Raw genomic sequence first — 20,840 nt, 5'->3', positions numbered from 1 at the left:
TGGTTCTCATGAAGCCCTTCCTTGATTTGAGTCTGGTGGGAGGAGGCTGATAGTTATGCAGTGGATGGCTTTCACAATGTTCGACCTTATTTCTCTCGCAGTTAGTAGCAACTTCCCGTCGCAAGTCAGGCGGGGCAATGCCAGCTAACTTGTAGAGTTTATCAACAGGTGTAGGTTTAAGGCATCCTGTGATTATTCTGCATGTTTCATTTAGTGCTATGTCCACCTACTTTGCATGGGCAGACTTTTGCCAGACAGGACAGGCATACTCAGCAGTTGAGTAAGACAAGGCCAGGGCTGATGTTCTCATTAATTGTGGGTCTGCACCCCATACGCTGCCAGTCAGTTTCCTCAGGATGTTGTTGTATGCAGCTATTTTGTGCTTAGTGTTCATGCAGTGTTTCTTATATGTTAGTGTTAGATCTAAGGTGACACCAAGATATTTAGGATGGAAACAGTGTTCGAGCTCTTGGCCTTCCCAAGTAACAGGCTGAAAACCACTGACCTAAGTGGTCCTCTCATGAATCTGGATGAGCAGTAAGAAAAATTTTTCTGGAATTTGTTTCTGGAAAAAACCCTCAGGACAAGTAAAGTCCTAGAGCAAGAGCATGCAACTTTCAAGGGTGATGAGCAGCCCTAGGATTCTGGAGGTCTATACCTTGCTTGGCAACCACCATTTTGCCCCTTCTCAAAATAGAGGAGAATGAGCAAGTAACTCAGGGAAGGCTATTGTAGCTTGGTAGAATTTCTCATATCCCCACCTCAGACTCTTTGATAACCTCACTGCCCTCACCTGTGTCCTATGCTCTATAGCCAAAGGAGTCCTGGTGCTTAGGGAAATGAGTATTTAAAGCACCACGAAGTTAATAGAATCTGTTTCATAGCTCATAGGTCATGTCATATGCCATTTTAAGTTTTGCTCTGATATTTATCTGATTTTGAATGGGTTTTACTGTCCTGTTGCTTTATGGTTTCATTATATTACTGGGGAATAATTCACATTCCTACATATGCTTTATATTCCATTCTCATATTCTGGGTTTGGGAGTGGGCTAAAAAACCATTCATATACAAAGAAAGAAATCTATGTCAGTGTACAGATGCATCTCAACACTCACAGGATGTTTTTGGATTTGAGTAATTTCTCTTTGTTTAAAACTGTTATTTGCAGCTGGTATACCTCATGCTTCTATCTGTGGACAGGCAGGGATGTTTTTTTCTTCTGGAATGGAGGGCTGGCTTTGTAGAATTTTTTTTTCCACACCTTGGCATTTATTCTTTTTCAGCACCTTCCTTTTAATAGCAGTTTAGGCTGCAAGGCGTAGGATATCTTCTAAGCAATTTAATGTCGGCTTGCAGGCACATCAATTGGGATCATGCAAGTCTCCTCAAGCTACAATCCAAGAATGGCTTCATAATCATTACAATCAAAAATCCATTAAAGTCAAGGATGGCTATCAGAAAAGGAGCAATGAGAGTCACTCACATACTCACAGAGTAAGATAATCAAGCATGAGTCAGAGACCTACAGAGATAAACAAGGAGTGCAGGCACGTGCTGTCTCCAAACTTTTAAATAGTATTTCCCTGAATGACAAGGACTGCTGCTGTCTTGCATGATTACTCTAGTCCTGACTTCAGCCCAAAGTGTCTCTTCTTGAACAACAAACTTCATGAGCATAGAGTACAGTGTGTTTGATTTTGATTTTGATTAACAATAATAAGAAAAAAAGACCATGCTACTCCAAATATTATTCCAGTTCAGCATTTTTGGAAAGGCTTCAAAACAGAATAAAATTGTTTTCTTAGTCTGATTGATAGTAAAAAGCAGGGTTTATCCTATCATTGGGTAAAATGAGATCTTTGTCTTGGATATAAAATGCTGGTTGACATGAAAGGCAGAAAAATGTTAGTAGTTTGTTGTTGTTATATTTCTAGTGTTGATGAGATTTTCTGGCTCACAAAATAACTTCGTGGGCTTTGGATACTATAGGACAAAATGACAGCTGGAAGGGATGTGACAGCACTTCCCAGTGTGGTTGAAACATGATAGTTATGCCTGTGAGGAGGAAGTGCAAGAGCAAAAATTCATTTTCACTTCCTCTATATTATACTATTAGTGACAGAGGAAATATATACACTGGGTGGGTAAGAATTAGATTTGTGGCATCCACAGGGTCTTTCATGATCCCAATGTGGAAAAAGGCTGCTTAACATGGTTTTGCCCCACATTTGGCATAGTCCGAATTGTTCCAGAGCTTCCCCAAAGCACTGTTGGTTGGGTAAACAGTTGGGTTGGTTCTGAATCATAATTTGCCCCACTGTACACATTGTGCCCTTGCAGATGTCAGCAATGTTGCCTAGGGACAGTCAGGCAGAAGTGCCATTCAAGTTTTTCCCAATTTAAGAAGCATTACTGCTCCAAAACAACAGTCCAAACAACCTGAAATCACACAGACTAAACTGTAAAGCCACAACAGTGCAATTACCTTAGAAACTCTTGCAATAAAAATAACACAGGAGTTCGGCACAGACTGGCCATATGGGGATTTTGTGGTTCAGAACCACGTTTCACTTTTATAGAGAGTCTTTGGTTTCCCTCCATAGGAAATGATTCCATTTGAATTCCATTTGCCTTAAGGGTAATGAGTGGCGATATGCCCCAGCTCCTGCTAGTTTCATGCTACGCTGGGCTATTAATGGGAAGCATTAAACAATGACTTTTATTTCTCCTCACTTCTGAGCAAAATATGGGGCTAGATGAAAAGCTGCTGCTGTAGTAATGCCTACCAAGAACAGAAGTAACTGAACATTACTGATGGGCCTACTTGCAAAGGAATTAATTCTAAGTAGACCACTAGCACTGATGTGGCAAATAAGCCTATTAAAACAAAGAAAGCCCATCCATTTTGCACATATACTGTTTTTACCTTCAATAATGATAATAACATTAAAAAGATGTTGCTCTTGCTGCTATAGATTCAGCTGCCATTGTTCCTGCATTGAATTTGCATTGAAGACAAGTCCTGAAAACTGCTTTAGCTTTGCTATTTACATCTATATGAACTGCAAGAAAAGGATATATGCAATGCAAGAAAGAAAGAAAGAAAGAAAGAAAGAAAGAAAGAAAGAAAGAAAGAAAGAAAGAAGGAAAGAAAGAAAATAATCAAACATTTAATTCAACATTTTTACCAGCATTTCACTCCCCTTTCATGACCATGGCTCCTACTTTTACCTTTTATTTGTTCCTACTGATTTTTAGAATCTACAGTTAACGTTTTATCCTTCTACAAACATTAAAATGCAATTCTCTTATGCTGAAATTGATGTATTCTTCCTCTCTAACTAAACATAGTATCTCACTTTTTGTAAGAGAGAAACTTATTAAATATTAACCTATTTTAAGATCTTCTCTTTGTGTTTAACCTCATTGGTATACAATTGGTATTTTATCCTTCTGCTCCTGCAAACAATAGGATGCAATTCTCCTGCAATTGTTGTGTTCTTCCATTAAAGTCCAAAATTACAGCCTATATACTAAGTTTTATCATCCAAGTATTAAGCTCTTAAATCTCTTATTAATATATTTCTCTAAGCATACTATCTCAGTAACTTAACATAATTAACATAATTTTAAGATCTTCTCTTTATGTTTAACTTCTTCATGAATCCTCCTGCTCTTCATTTTATTTAGTACATCAAACCTGCAGACTTCTAAACTCCTGCCTATTATTCCAAAACCATACAAAAATCAACTAGCACTCTGTCAATTGTTCATTACTTAAATCTCACATAAGATGTCCTTCAAATCTCAGCTTTTGCACAAGAACAATTATTCCAAAACCTAAAATCTTCAAGTACTGTACTCTTTATTATCTTGTTGCTCTTGACAACAAGATCTGTTCCCCACTCTTCTCCTTGCTGCTCTCCATCAACAAATTCGTCCCCTTTTACAGTTCTCCCATTCTCCAAGTTGATCTCCATTTCTCCACAACAGAAGACATTTATTTCCATAAGTTTCTTTGGCCCCTCACTTTTCCATCCAATGTAACTTAGTTACTTACAGATGCATTTTATCATATCCTTTTTGAACGGTTCGCCTTTTACAATTTTTCTATTCTCCAAGCTAATCTTGAATTTTCCATGACATGGGCTGTATGACCATGTTCCAGAAGCTTTCTCTCCTGATGTTTGGCCCACATCTGTGGCAGGAATCCTCAGAGGTTGTGAGGTATCCAGGGAGGATATGTAATTTGATCTCAAATACAACAAATTATTAATGCGTTTCTCACAGAGAGAAACTTTCCATCCTGTTTAAAAGAAGCAGTAATTAGACTACTCCTGCGAAAGCCCTCCCTGGATCCCCTGGACCCTAATAATTACAGTCTAATGGCCAATATTCCTTTTTTGGGCAAGTTGATTGAGAAGGCAGTTATCCTCTGACTCCAGGCAGTCTTGGATGACACATACTTCCTTGACCCATTTCAAACCATCTATGATTCTAAATACAATAGCAGTGAATCAAAATGAGGTTTTAATCTGAATGTTATGGGAGGTATCTAAGGTACTGAAGATTATTGTGCTCAAATAGATTCAATGGCCTGGACAGCTTTCTTAAAATTCAAACTAAAAGCCCGAATGAATTTACTATCTCACTACTGTGGGACCCATTAGCTAGCATTAGTTTTGTTTTCAAGCTTTTTGCAGATCAATTTCCTTGGGAAATACTTATATGAAAGGCCTAGTTTCACGGCATCCACAAGTCTTTGTATCTGGGAATACTCTTTTAAAGCATTTCTGATGAAATGGCTACACTGCTTCCACAATCCCAGGATGGCTTTCAAAGATCTACTTTGAGCAGCACAGTTTATTACATTTCTCCTTAGATTCTTCCAAGATCACACACAGTACGATCTTTGTGCGATAATAATTCACACAGTCGTGCATTTGGCCATGCAAATAGTTAGAAGGGACAGCGTGTCGTCTGTTAACATTAGGATAAGGCCTGGTAAAAAGAATGCCAAAAGTATATAAGTATGGATGTAGTTCAAGGGGAAAAAATGTTACCTTGGCAACACATAAATAAATTATTACTCCTAAATGGTGCCAGCGAAATACCAAAGCTGTCTTCAAAGGATAAATAGATAAATGAAACATAGTAAAATGGAATAAAGCAACTACGTCTTCTTTCAGAGGGCAAAGGCAGCAGAGAGAAACAACAAACAGAGACAAATATTGATATTTTTATCTGTCATATTAATTATGCACCCCGCGTTGGTGTCCCTTTTGTATAAAAAGGCTTTGTGCTCTTTCTGGAGTCAGCAAGATGAAAGATCCTTTCTACATAATATCTCAAGAGACAAGGTAACCCATGCAAAGAAATCTATTATTCTTGGGTGAAAGAGTTGAATGAAAAGCTATGGCTCAGATCCTCACAATCCTAATAAAACATCAAACGTTTCATTTGCATGAAGGTCCCAACTAGATAGTGACCTGTCTCATATTTCTAGATCAGTGTTGGAGTTTCTGAATTTGAGAGTGGGAAATGTCTCTGGGCTAAACAGATACTGTTGTGTGACTGCTTTCACCATAGCATTTCTTCATCAGGAAGAAGGCTGGTTGCCTGATATTGCCAGTGAGGGCTGTAAGCCGATGATTCTCTAACACAGTGTGGTCCCGTGGCCTGCGGGCCACATGTGGCCCACCAATTCATTTTTGTAGGCCCTTGCCCTTCTTACTGGAAAAATATTTTAATTTAACATTTGGAAAAAAATCGTTTACCTTTCTTACTGTTTTTAGTTTTTTAAAAAACATTTTCTTTCTGGAATGTCTCTGGCCCTCACATTCCTATACTAAAGTTTGATTGGCCCTCGGGTAACTAAAGGTTGGACCACACTGGTCTAACAGATGGGAAGAGTGTGTAGATGGTGTCATCTATTTAGATGAGAGAAAATCAAATGGAGTCTGTATATGAGAGAGAGAGAGAGAGCGCTTAATGAAGAGAGGTAGAGTTGGGGAAGGGTTAAAAAAAACACAAGAGAAAGCCAAAGGAAGTATACCAAAGGAGAAAAAAGGAGCAGCAAATTCCCTTTTACTTCCAATGCAAGTACAGTATGATTCTCTTATCAATGGATTCATTATGAGCCAAAATATCCCCCAGCAGTTCTTTCCTTCCAGTCCAAGAACATTCAAAATACAGGATTTGCTATTACCTACAATTTAGGTTTTTGGGGTGGGGGATGAGATGTATGCCTCATGGATAGGGGTGTCATACTGTACAGCAAATTGTATCAAAGTGCAATAAGTCTGCCATGCTCTCTTATCAAATGGCCCCAGAACTTCTCATCATCCAGAGATGTAAGAAACAAGCAATGCTCACATTTGAGCTGAAGGTTAGGCCAATTTTATTTGCCAGTGAATTGAGTTCCATGTGAAAACATCCCTGAATACTGGAAGAGATGAATCAGTAGAGAAAGTTGATGTGATCTGCAAGTGTGAGGATGCAGATGACATTTACTTTACTTAACCTTTCTTAAAGACAGAATCTTGTGCTTGCAAATGGAATTCCTAGAAGCATATTAGGCCCACCATTCAGACTCATTTCAAGGAACTGAGTCTGAACTATCATTGAACAGCATCATGAGCTCAGCATATGCCAAAGAACAGACTCAACGTGATCTCTTATCATTGGCCCAAATAGAGATTTCTTGATATTATCCATTAGACATCATAAGAAAGCACAGAATTGTTCTTAGGACTAATGTATAGGTGGTGTTCAATGCATTTTCAAAAATTAGCCTGAAGTTGTCCTATAAAAGCAAATTACATCAGCATCAGCTTGACAATAGGTGTAATAAACAAGATCAAAATAGAGTATTTTCTTCCAATGCCTTACAAGAGGAATTGTCCTCAGGATCAATGCATGTGAAGTGCAAGTTAAATTCCATCTCTCACTCTAGGTGTGTGTGTCCTGTTGACTTATGGAAACCCTGTGACTACAATAAAGTTTTCTTAGGCAAGGAATACCCAGAGGTGGTTTATCATTGCCTTCCCTTGTAATATAGCTTTCAGTAGTAATCTCTCATCCAAGTACTTACCAGAACAGATCCTGCTTAGCTTACAAGATCAGATGAGATTTGGTGCCTTCAAAGTGTATGGCTTTTCTTCTATCCAATTCATCATCAGCCTGCTTCCTCAGCTGATGTAATCTGCATTTTGTCAAAATCAACCAATCATTTTTACACCATTAAATGAAAATATATATTCCTTATCAATGTTAATTTGTTTGCTGGAGTCTAGCCCACCATGGACATAGTTTTTGATATATTATTTCAAAAATTCCAGATACCTGGGAGTGAAAAGATGCAAGGAATGAAAAAAAGGTCTCCTACCTGTCTGACACATCAATGAGAGGCCTGACCATCTTCTGCCAGACTCCCAATCCTTTTCTGTTCTCAAAATGCCACAGCTTTCTGCTGTGTTCCTTCCCAGTCTTGTTCTCAACAAGGAAGAGGGAAACATCTCCAAGCAAGATACCATGGAGGAACCATGCCATACGAAGCTACAAGGAAAGAATTTCCACAAAGCTAATTAACATAGGGCGACAGATAATCAACTCAACCAACAAACTTTCTCAGTTATGCCCAGTTTCTTCTGGTATCATTCCAAAAGTTGGAGCCTCCAGCCTTCTGGTTGGTTTAGATGACAAATTCCACCATCTGTTATTAATGATGATCATGTTTGGGTTTTCTCCATATTGAAACTGGACATCTGGAAGGCCAAATATTCCCAGTTTATACTCTTAAATGATGCAATGATGGATTAGGAAATGCATGGGACAGAGGTTTCACATGGCCTGCTAAGTGCCCTTCATAACAGAACACCCTTTTGCTTATTCTTTCTGCAAACAAACACTGTATATACTCATGTATCAGTTGATGTCATGTATAAATTGAGAGCAGATTTTGGGGACAAAATATGGATCTTGATATGACCTGTGGAAAAGTCAAGGGTCATTCCATGTAGAAGAGAAAACACCAATGTCCCTCAGCACTGCTGCCACCATTTTTCCTGCCAGGCATTCAAAAATGACTTTTAGCTGTTTAATCAGAGAAGAAGCTGTCATTTTTAATAAAAGTTAACATAAAGCATTAACTCCTATTGAAAAAAATAACCATTTCTCTCTCTGAGCAGAATGGTGAAAGCCGAGAACTAACGACCTCATCACAACTGGCTAAATTTGGTGGCATGTGCTGGTTTAGCCCATTAAATGATGCTGGCACGGCTCCGTGGGTGAAGGAGGGTGGAGCCTACACATGCTACAGTGGTAACATGGGAGGCTTCCCGTGTTGCAATTACAAGCAATGCGGGGAAGCTGCATGCTCCACGCTTCCCCCCATGGGATTAGCTGGGAGAGGAGTTGGGCAATATGGGGCAAGGAACTAAGGTTATTAGTCAGTTCAGGAGACAAGCAACCATTCCCTTTATTCTCTCAGCACTGCTTTGGGAGGGAAGTGCCAAAGAGTTGCCATCACCATCTTCTTGCCCAAAAGTCAAAAATGGCACCACAGCAGAGAGAGTAGATAAAGTTGTTGCTTCTTTCAGAATTGACTAAGCTCTCACTTTTCACCACTCTACTCATAGAAAGAGATTGTGCCTTTTTATGAGTTAAGGTACATTGGTCTGAAGATAAGTCAAACTAGTTTTTAGGGACACTTTTTGACTCAATTTTCTAGGCTTATATATGAGTATATGCTGTAATTTACAACCAATGTCACACTTTCCAACTGCATATAGCTGAAATTTTATGGACTGTTACCCACTTCTTCAAATGGGAAATATAGTACATGAAAGCATTTGTTGAAATACACAAATAAGCTTAAAGATGCCCTTCTCTCCCTCCATTCTTTTTATTCAGAAACAGACGAATATAGCTAATTCAACAATAGGCAATAGCCAGATATATACGTGTATTGTATATCTTGTGGATTTGTTATCTCAGTCAATTATTTTAATATGGCCTAAAGGAAATAGACCTTTTAGGACCCTAGAACAACTTTTAATTGAGAACTGAAATGGCCCGAGGGTCAATGGTATAATGGTATGATGTTTTAAATTTATTAATTTGTCATAGTTGGCTTATGTGGTGTGTATTTCCGTTTAGTTTTGCCTATATGATGTTTTTGTTATATTTTTATGTTATGTACTTCACTTTGTGCTTATGGTCATTGCTTCACTTTGTCTTATGGTCATTCCTCAAATTATGTTCATTATTCAAACATGTTACAGTTTACTCTAGTTTTGAGGTGGTCTACAGCAGTGGAACAATACAATTGAAATGCAGAAAAACAGCAGTAATGAATAATAAATGTGAAAATAGTCACAAAAGTGAAAACATCAGTGAAACAGTAATCAAAAGTACAAGGTCAATGGAAACAAAATATGTAATGTACGATATGTAATAGAATAGATGTAGAAAGAAGGGACTATTTCATTTTTTCTAGAAGAACATTCTCTACTATCTTGGTGCTTTTAGAGAAAATGTCCATCTCTTGGTGACACCTAGAATCTTTTCCTTATATAATAAAATCTAGAATAAGGAGTCTTTAGAAAATGTTACATACTGGGGAAGTGGATGAATGGGAACAACATTCCTAAGATATTTAGGATATTTAAAAATTAACACAATGACCTCAGACCAATGAGAGTATATGTACTGAATTAACAGGATTTGCAGAAGTGTTGATTTCATTCAACACTTGAATCTATTCCTTAATTTGATCTTGGAAACCATGTAGCAGATGCTCTATAACAGGAAATATATGGACATGTGTAGACTATTGAATTAAGCATAATGTGAGTTGTGCTTGCCTCCCTTTCTATCCCTCTGAGACCAGGGTGATGGCAGTTGATATGGAGGAATCACCTTTCATCTACTTCTTGCCTTAGATATGATATACTGTCTCATCACTAGCATATTGACAAAAGCAGCCTTCACCTCTCATGACACCCTCTTTAGGTGATTTCATGTAGATACTAAACAACATGGGAGACAACACTGAATTTTACAGGTGCCATCATCACAAGTCTAGGTCCGAGTCTGTATAACATCAGGGTTTAGAGAACAACCACTTTGTCATTGCTTTTGCTCCCTCAATGTCTAATTCTGCCACCTTACAATTATAGTTATTTTTCTTGCTACCACTATGCTTTGTCAGTGTCATATGCTGCTATTGCTCTTGTCCCAATTCCATCTCTCATTTTAGCCATCTATTTTTCCTTGTGAGAACCTCATATTTCACTGAAAGGCAAGGTGTGAAATATCTAACCCCTGATCCAACATAGAGCAAGGCCTTCTTTAGCAGAGCTGTCAGCTGAGTTCTACTTTAAGTGCACATCATTCTATTAAAAATGCACAGCATTAATACACTTTCTGATCCAAAATAGCAAAAATTCATCTCTTACTTTAAACATGGCCTAATAGATATAAGTTAAAATTGACAGCTTTTCAGTAATGAATTCTTTTATATTCAGCTAGCAGCAGAGGCAAGCAAAAAGGCTGCACCAAGAGGGTGTTTCCAGCAATTACACTATCATCCTACTTGATATTACTTTCAAAAATGCATCACCTTCTCTGTGGGTTAGCATAGAGTTTCCAATTATATTCCAGTGGTACTGATATTTTAAAGATTAAATCATTGTACCCAAAAGTGGTCTCAGGGATATCACATAGGTTTAGTGTTATGGTTGAGCCTTATGGCTCCGATACTGGGAGACGAGGTCGTAAGACTCCTCGAGAGTCAGACTCTCTTGAGGAGCGCGAAAGGAAACGGCTCCGAGACTTATTTGCAGAACCAACAGACGAAGACTCCTTTGAGGGTTTTACTGAGAGAATGGAGGAAGAGATGGTTAGCTCAGAGGAGGATGACATGGAATGGACTCGTGTGAGGGAGGATTTGGGTGTCACCGGCAATGATAGCATGGGAGGCGACTGGCGGGTTGCAGGATCGGACCCGTGGACGGCCTGGAGGGATGGAACGGGATCCACAGCTGCGGATGCTGTGGGGCGTAGTCAAAGGTGTTTTAGCTCTGATGAGGATGATGATGATGAGCCACCTGGAATTAGGATAGCAGCTGATAGTGATGAGGAGTTATGAACTGGCATAAAATGGGGTTTAGAATCAATGGCTAATTGCGTTGGGCAAGGTAATCTGGACGAACGCTTGGGCTCTTGTTGGGGAAATTCCTGAAGACGGGTGTGATTCGTTTGCTGAATACCTTGGACCTCCGTCGTCTTTTTGATGGACATTAATTGCCTACTCTGGATTGACGCTGGACTGACTGACTGACTTCGACCTCGGACTATCCCTTCTGTGGCTATCGGTGGAACTGGTGAACTAAAGACGTCTGTACCTGGCTTTCGACCTTGGACCGGATTGGGACCCTGCTGACCGCTGCTACCCTGATTGATGTGTTTGGACCCGGAGTTCGCTCGTTGCACGGAGGAGTAACAACTTAGTTACTCAATCGTAGCTTTTGAGTAGCAGAGAGGAATCTGCTGCCAGTTATTTGTGTTTCATTGAATCTTTGTTTATCAACTTTTGTTTGTTTAAAGTGCCAGGCTGAAGTAAGCATTTTTGATTTAACCCGGATTAAACTCCTGTTTAATCCGGTCTATCTTTTGAACCGTTTTTAGTTCCAGCAAAGTCTTTTTGTATCTTTTCACATCGAAGGCAAGTGTTTGCCTAGCCCTTTGTTTCTTACGGGCATTTTTGGTTCTGTAACTTTAATAAACTGTGTTGAACCTTATTTGGTGGCGTTCTGTCTGTGACATTTAGTGTAAAGATATTTCTCTGCGGCCCTTTATGTCTTTAGATAAAATTATTTTTGTCATTTTCACAATTCAAAAACTTGCTTGCTCTAATTGTCAGGAATTAAATTAATATTTTGCAGTTTCTCAAAGTTTATCATGTGGACATTACCTGTTCTAACATTTTAAAGGTTTTTAAAAGGCAAATGCTACAAAGAAGTTCTATCTCTCTCTCTTGTTCTCTCTCTCTCTCCATACACACATGAAATGTATGCAATGTCATACATTTTTAGTACAAGATACTATCTAGGAAACAAACTTGTAGTGTATGCTTTTGCCTTCAAGTCATTGGGTGACTTGAAGGCAAATGGGGTATGCTGCTTTTAGGTAGCGGTTCTTAAAGTATGCTCCATTGAGCCCTTGGGGCTCCGTAAGGCATACTGATGGACTCTGTGCTTCCCTCCTCCCCTCCCAGCTTTCCCTCCTCTTTCCTAATGTTCCCCTTGCCTTTCCCACCACCAAATGTCTTTCCTCTCACCTCCCTTGCTGCCAAAGGTTTTTTTTCCTTACACCCCTTGCTGTCAAAAGCCTTCCCCCCTTGCCACTAAAAGCCTTTTTCTTTGCCTTTCCAGCCCCCCAAATACTTTTTCCTCACCTTCCTTGCCACCAAAAGCCTTTTTTCCTCACCTTCCTTGATGGCCAGATCCTTTCCCCCTCACCTTGCTTGCTTCCAAAACCCTATTTCCCTTCCACCGTTCAGGGGGTACTTTAATTGTGTCTTTCCTGCATGGCAGAGGGCCCTGGGGTTCTTTTATTATTATTATTATTATTATTATTATTATTATTATTATTATTATTATTATTATTTCACAGCAAACAAGATAGATATGCTGGATTTCATATCACAAAATCACAAGTCGAACACTTCCCAAGTGTCTAGGACTGTGTGATGTATTTTCGGATGATGCGTGCAGATCCCAGTAGGGTGGCCTTTTGCAGTTGGCAGATTGTGATTTTGTCAATGTCTATTGTTTCCAAATGCTGGCTGAGATCTTTTGGCACGGCACCCAATGTGCCCATCACCACCGGGACCACCTGCACTGGTTTCTGCCAGAGTCTTTGAAGTTCAATCTTGAGGTCCTGATAGCGGCTGAGTTTTTCCTGTTGTTTTTCGTCAATGTGACTGTCACCTGGGATGGCAACATGAATGATCCAAACCTTTTTCTTTTCCACAACTGTGATGTCTGGTGTGTTGTGTTCCAGAACTTTGTCAGTCTGGATTCGGAAGTCCCACAGTATCTTTGCATGCTCATTTACCAATATTTTTGCAGGTTTGTGATCCCACCAGTTCTTTGCTGCTGGGAGGTGGTACTTGAGGCATAAGTTCCAATGAATCATTTGGGCCACATAGTTGTGCCTCTGTTTGTAGTCTGTCTGTGCGATTTTCTTACAGCAGCTGAGGATATGATCAATGGTTTCGTCAGTTTCCTTGCACAGTCTGCACTTTGGGTCATCAGCTGATTTTTCGATCTTGGCCTTAATTGCATTTGTTCTGATGGCTTGCTCCTGGGCTGCAAGGATCAGGCCTCCTGTCTCCTTCTTCAGAGTCCCATTTGTGAGCCATAGCCAGGTCTTCTCCTTATCAGCTTTTCCTTCAATTTTGTCAAGGAACTTTCCATGCAATGTTTTGTTGTGCCAGCTGTCAGCTCTAGTTTGTAGTGTGGCTTTCTTGTACTGGTTTTTTGTCTGCTGTGCTTTGAGGAGTTTCTGATTTTTGACTTCAATCATAGCAGGTTCTTCACTTTGCTTTACATATTCTGCCAGGGCATGTTCTTCTTCTTTGACTGCTTGTTTTACTTGTAAGAGTCCTCTGCCCCCTGATCTTCTAGGCAGATATAGCCGGTCAACATCACTGCGAGGGAGCAGTGAATGATGAATGGTCATGAGTTTTCTTGTTTTTCTGTCCAAATTGTCCAGTTCCGCCTGTGTCCAGTTTATGATGCCAGCAGTATATCTTATGACAGGTATGGCCCAGGTGTTTATGGCCTTGATGGTGTTGCCTCCATTGAGCTTGCTTTTGAGAATTTTTCTGACCCTTTGTGTGTATTCTTTACTGACCACAGTCTTCACATGTTCATGCTTGATGTTGTCCAGCTGTAATATGCCCAGATATTTATAGGCCTCTGGCTGGTGACACTTTATTGTTTGGCCATTAGGCATATTTATGCCCTCACTTTCAATGATTTTTCCCTTCTTCAATTTTTATTATTATTATTATTGACACAACGACATAGTATGACACAGCAAACAAGAAAGATATCACAAAATCATAAGTCGAATACTTTCCAAGCATTTAGGACTGTGTAATGTATATTCGGATGATGCATGCAGATCCCAGTAGGGTGGCCTTTTGCAGTTGGCAGATCGTTTTTGTCAATTTCTATTGTTTCCAAATGCCGGCTGAGATCTTTTGGCATGGCACCCAATGTGCTGATCACCACTGGGACCACCTGTACTTAGTGTAACTACCAACCAAGCCAGAGAGGTCTCAGCTGAGGAGTGGAACTAAGAGCACCCATTAGCATTATGGAGAATCAAACCAAAACAAAGACTATACTGGCTCGGTCATCGCCCAGGATAAAAAGGATACAGTTGATGCTGCCGATTCTGGACATCCATCGATAAGTGGGCTACAGAATCAAAATACAAATGAACTGTCACAGAAGGGGCAGAAATATACAATGCCAGAAAACCGCACTATTATTATTATTATTATTATTATTATTATTATTATTATTATTATTATTATTATTATTTATAAAGGCTGGGTGGCCATCTGTTGGGAGTGCTTAGATTGTGCTTTTCCTGCATGGCAGAAGCGGGTTTGACTAGATGGCCCCTCGGGTCTTCCACTGAAATGCTATTAAGTTTATGTTGATTAAATTGTTCTTCATTTTAAATATTGTATTGTTCTTTCTTTCCTTTTTTGAACTACAAATGAGATATGTGCAGTGTGCATAGGAATTTGTTCATTTTTTTTTCAATTAGTTCATACAAACACTCTCTATCCATCTGCCACTGGCCCAGCCCACCTGTCACATTTTAAATTCAATGAGTCAAAAAGTTTGCCCATGCCTAATACATATACATTATATATAATATAATATATAATGTAATATATAAACATTTCTTGGGGCTCCAAAAAAGGGCTCCGTGGTCAAAAAAGTTTGAGAACCCCTGCTTTAAGGTATTTAGACTCCAATGGGCAACAATCAGACCCTATTTGATATTTGAAGATAAGTTGGTTAGTACTTAGATAGGAGATCACCAATGAATGCTGGGTGCTGCAGGCTATATTTCAGTGGAAGAAATTGGCAAAACTGTCTTTGACTAAGAAAACCACATCATTCCCATGTGGATTCCCCACCCCTGTTTTATGAGATGGGAGAAAAATGTTCAAGTGCCAACATCTAGCAAAAGCCCTCCAGAAATTCAAGGAAGGTTTTAAAAGACTTTCCTGGAAATGCTGGGAACAGAACCTGGGACATTCTGAGTTCAAACCAACTGCTGTATCTCTGAGCTACAGTTTCTCCTCAACACTGGTTCAATTAGCAGGCAATTGCCATTAGATGCATTCTCTACACTGTGAAAACTGACTGTAAAATTGTTTAAGATTGCCCATGTAGGAAAAAGAAAGTCTTGGGACCTGATATGAACAAAGGATGGGACAGGAAGGTGGGTGGGATCTGGAGGCTGAGGCTGAGAAGGCACTTCCCTTCAAGTACGTTTTCTTTCTGTCTATTTTGAAATGACACAATCCAACTAAACCCGTAAGAGAAGCTTGATTCTTAAAGCTATATCTTACTATTTAAATGCATAACAAGTAAGAACATGAAAATAAAAGTTGTAGTGATTTGATTCCAAGACTAATATAGGGCCCATCAACACATGCCATGTAAACAAACACAAGTCTCTTCCTTTCAGGAAAAACAATTTTGGGAGGATAAGATTTGCACATCATCATCATCATATTTATTTCTATTCTACCTTTCATCAATATTGTGACTCAAGGCAGCTGGCAAAATTTAGTAATGAAAGACTTAAGATCACTGTCTTCCAATAATTTTTCAAGATGTGTATTAATATCAAATTCAACTTACATTAATGTAATATGAACAATGGCACACAGTCTCCATTGAATACTAGGCATGTGCATGAAATTCGTTCCTACCATTTCTACTATTTCTTTTGTGTTTTCTGTTTCTTTGGGAGCACGAAATGGGAAGCCCCCTCCCCACACAAAAATCTGCTTGACACAAAACCCTGCTTTCATGTGAATTCGAACTTGCCTCCTTGTCTTGGAAAGAGAGTGCATGTGTGGTGGGACATGCAGGCAGGCAGGCCCGGAGCTCAACTACAAGTGTGCTCTGGGCCTGCCTGCACACCCCGCCACACATGCACTCTCAGAGAGTGTGGTGGGGCATGGGTGGCAGGGAATGCAGTCAGGTCCGGAGTGTGCCTACAGCCAGGTGCCTCTTATTCTAGAGTAAGGGGAACTTGACTGCAGGCACTGTCAGGTGTGCACACTTTCTGGGCCTGCCTGCATGCCCCACCACACACGCACTCTCTTTCAAGGAGAGTGTGTGTGTGGTGGGGCATGCAGGCAGACCCAGAAAGCGTGCACACCTGCCAGTGCCTACAGCTGAGTGGATCTTACTCTAGAGTAGAAACAGCAGATGTCAGGTAAGAAGAGCACACACCAGGAAGAGGAGCCAGTGGGTGGGAAGCCCCCCCCCCCATAATGGTCCAATTTTCGGACCCCGAAACAAAAGAACTGAAAACAACACTCTCAATTTCAGGAGGCTTACACAAAATGGATTGGGTCCCCCAACAAAAGCCGGAAAACAAAATGGGACAAGGTTTCCCCCAAATGCACATCCCTATGGAATACCTTTTTTGAATGTAGAAATGTGGCAATCAATCATAATATTAAAGATAGCATTTTTTTTAAAAACAATCTTGATTATTGACATCACTTGGAAGGCATGGTTTCTGAAAATATGGGCAAAGCTAAGTGGTTCTAAGCAGTTGGGAAGGGAGGCTGGATCTCCTATTTGCCTATTTTTGCTCTTTCTAATTGTGCCAGGAAGCAGGGAGCTGTTCTGTTTCTGCCAACTCAGTGCAAACATAAGTGGCAGCATGCCTCTCAAATTATGCTGGCAGACATTACCGAAGGCAAATGCTGCCAATTTCCCTTTGTTCAATTGTTTTTTGCTTTCCTACTACCAAATGAGCATTTGACTGTGCTTTCCTTTTCCTTTTCCTTCAGAGGCAAAAGGAAGGTAACGGATTATGCTACACAACTAAATGGAGTTATTTTTTCTTTATTCATTTTTTCTTCCAGGTTCACTTACATGCTAAAAACATCAACAGGTTTTGGCCAATGGTAAAAGCTGCTAGAAGACCATGACCTTACCCAAGGCCAAAAGACATCAGATAATATTCTTTCATCTCCACAAAAGACTTGCCTTGCAGTCTAAACAAATGAAGAAGTGTTCATTCTGACTATACAACATCTTTGCCTTTGTTCTGACCTCACTTTGGACTTCACCTCACGGTATTTCCAGAAGTGTTTCTAGACACTTAAAACACAGAATCCCACGAAGCTCATCAAACGATGCAAGTTTCCTCATCTGAGCCAATTTCTGAAGTGAAATGTAAGGATTTTAAAGATGCTTAGGAATCTACTCCAGCTAGTTCCCTGCTCAATACAGATGGGCTAAAGCAGCGAAATTGAAGTGTGATTGGAATTGCTATCTTTTACTGTGGTCTATCTATTTTGTGCCATTTCCCTGTGGGCAGTCCTTAAATGTGCCCCAAAGATACAGTTATTGCCATTACTCCAAGGACAAGAGACAACCTCTGAGGATGCCTGCCATAGATGTGGGCAAAACATCTGGAACATGGCCATACAGCCCGGAAAACACACAACAACCTTGCAAATGCTGATTTATTATCAGTAAATTAATGATTTTTTTACCTATTTTATATACCTATATACCTGGAGTCACTTAAAAACTTCTTAGATGGAATGGGATCATGAGTGGAAAACGTTTAAAAAGTTCTGCTCTTGTCAGCAAGAGAAGGAATATGAAATATATGCAGGAGAAAAAAAGATTCAAATCAGTGGAATTTAACCTTGACTTATAATTCAGCATCATCATTCAGTGGGTTCACTCTAGTATTTGGATTTAGGCCTAAACATAAGATGAAGTTTTTTATGCCTCCAGGGCCAGACCACACACACCAGCCTATGTTCTTTCCTTTAGCACTGGAATTCTCTGCAGGGTCAGGCTAGCATCCCTCCTCATGTAGGTTCTGTTTTGGTGCAAAGGTAAGACGTTTTGCACTCTCCCTCTCTCTCTCTCTCTCTGTGTGTGTGTGTGTGTGTGAAATCTCTGAGGCTACAGAATCTGGATAGTCTTTTTCTAAAAAACAAAACAAAACACTGATTAGATAGTCTCTGATTTCTGTCCTAGTACTAGCACTGTAGTCTGTGTCCGTTTCCAGCACCTCTGATTCCAACCTCATTTGTCTAACCAATCTAACTACTCTTTGCATAATCTGAATAGTGAGTCCACATCCAGCCTGTTCCTCAGAACAATGCCCTTAAACCAGGCCATCATGTAATTTGCATGAGTCAAGTCTGACATCAGACCTCCCATAAACCCTCAAGACACCATCATAAGCCTAAGTCTCTCAGCTTGTAACCAAAAATATTAGTCTGAGAGCTGAAAACATTTGGTAAATTGGAATGAATATTTTAGCTTGCACACATGTCAGCTGCTTGGATGCAGGAATTATTGGCAGAATACATGGGTGTTCAGCATATCCATGCACAGTCTGAAATGAGCTGGCATAGACTGAATTAGGTGGCATGCTGCCTTGTGAATGTCTTTGGCTTTCATTTCAAAGTTCATAAGCTCAGCAGTAAGATAAACCACAGCCTTCCACACCTGCTGAATAGGACAAGAGCAGGCCATGAGTTAGATGCCCCAAGTAATGAGACTCCAACGGGACTGAAATATGTTGTCTATATGAGATCATCACTGATGACCGATGGCACTCTCCATGTGATGGAACCTTAAACAGATTCATGGCATGTTTTAAATTATCTGACTTTTGGTGCTCTTTTTTCTAGATTTATCCCAAATACAAAATCTTTCTTTTCATAGGAATTTTCACCGAGCAAGCAAGGCAGGCAGAAACACCATTAAGAATGTAATCAAGCATCTTGACCTGATCTCATCAGTGCTTTTAAAACATAACTGATCTACTAAATAGGAAGTTCTTCAATGGAGAACTATCCATGAACTTGGTTAACTGTTAAAAGAGATAGTAACATGCCAATTTATGCTGAACTGTAGATTTGAGTCAAACGGATTCTTGATTCTATCAATGTTTTAGAAAACGTAAAGGATGGATCAGAAAGTTCATTTCCAAAACATGCCAGAATTGCTAGTCAAGAGACTGATGCAAATTTTTGGCTTCTTAACCAAAATAATATACACTATCACTGGACAGTTTTTATTCTTGAGGCATAATCCTAGCCTATTTATATTTGTGAGTCTGGTAATCTGTTGTCCTTTCTAGTCATTATGATTCTGTTATCACATGTACTAACAATACTCTATAGTTATATCACCGAGGCTCTTAAAAGCAAACAACCCAGTGGGTATATAAGGATTATACTACCAGCTATATTAAATGCCTTTTTTACATTTAAGTAAATGCACACAACCTCAGTTGGATCCAAATTTTCATGCACAGATATGTGTGTCCCAAGATAGTGAGGTTGCCTAACCCTTCTTCACCCAGCTAGTTTTCCTTTCAAAAGCTTTTCTGTGTATGTTTTCAGAAAAGTTTACTTGCTTTGCGTCACTATGGTGGGAATTAACAAAAGATAATTTGATGGTGGAATTTAAACATCTCCCACTTATGCTTGCACCACATCTTACATTTATTGGAATGTAAAACATAAGACAATCCTAAATTATGTATCTAATTTAGTGTGCAGTTTCTCTCTAACAGCAGGCTTGAATGCATGCATTATATTTCAGATGCCATAAGCAGTTAATCTTAAATCAAAGGAAGGGACTACATACCACCTGAGCAGCATCCTTCTACTTGGCCTAAAATTATTTCCAGCTGAACTGTGGTGTTAGACTAGGCATTAACCGAAGCCTCCACTGCTTTGTGATTAACATAACACAAAGGAGCAGCAGCCTTATACTTTTTCTTCTAGCAAAGGTGGCAACCTAAGTAGGAAGGTCAACTCTGACAGCTGCTTGGCAATTACAGTCTTATCATGCTGGAGACTTCTGCCTTCTACGTTATCTATTGTAGGGCTCAGGCAGAAGATTGAGGAAGAGATTTGTGAGTAAAGAAATCTGAAAGTTTGTCCTCTAACATGGATGCCTTGATTTGGTAAGTGGAAGTTCCATATTCAGAAAACTCAGAGGAAACTTAATCATACAGTAGGTTAATGGAAGGAGAGAGAGACAGCACCTATAGCAGAACATTATGTCAACACTAGTCGAACACAGACTGAGATGGGTCTAATCCTCTTGTGACTTTTGGCATCCCTTCAAGGTCAGTGCATTTTTACAGGTAGAGAGACAGATACGTCATTTGGGGTATGTAGTTTACTGTCACTTGTAATTAAAACAATTTTTGTCAGATGAGTTAAATGTATCTCTTAAAAAGAAACATATATATAAAAATGAAGATGTGACATGTAGGAAAGTATTTATTTGAAATCTTCACACCTATGCACAAACTTGACAGATTCTTTTGAGTTAGAGAAGACTTTGAACATTTTACTTTCAGAAATGACTGGCAGTCTATGAGAACACTTGCCTTTTGGTCATGGCTTGTATATAGAAGCAAAGTGAATAATGGACATGTAATCAGATCCAGTCTTCCCAATGAAAACAGTGTGCAATTATCTAGTGCACTGATGCCCAAATGCT

The 20,840-nt window shown here is 39.5% G+C and overlaps 1 protein-coding gene across 1 annotated transcript in view; it reads right to left on the bottom strand.

Annotated features, from left to right (window-relative positions):
- alk (ALK receptor tyrosine kinase) overlaps positions 1-20,840 on the bottom strand; it is an 855,459-nt gene that overhangs the window by 111,767 nt on the left and 722,852 nt on the right. Inside the window, exon 9 of the mRNA XM_062973134.1 lies at positions 7,391-7,560. Coding sequence (XP_062829204.1) covers positions 7,391-7,560 — 170 coding nt within the window. The remainder of the gene's footprint in view (positions 1-7,390; positions 7,561-20,840) is intronic.

The sequence above is a fragment of the Anolis carolinensis genome, chromosome 1, assembly GCF_035594765.1.
Source record: "Anolis carolinensis isolate JA03-04 chromosome 1, rAnoCar3.1.pri, whole genome shotgun sequence".
Lineage (NCBI taxonomy): Eukaryota > Metazoa > Chordata > Lepidosauria > Squamata > Dactyloidae > Anolis > Anolis carolinensis.
The sequence above is the reverse complement of the archived record's forward strand: the minus strand, read 5'-3'. Positions and strand labels throughout refer to the sequence as shown.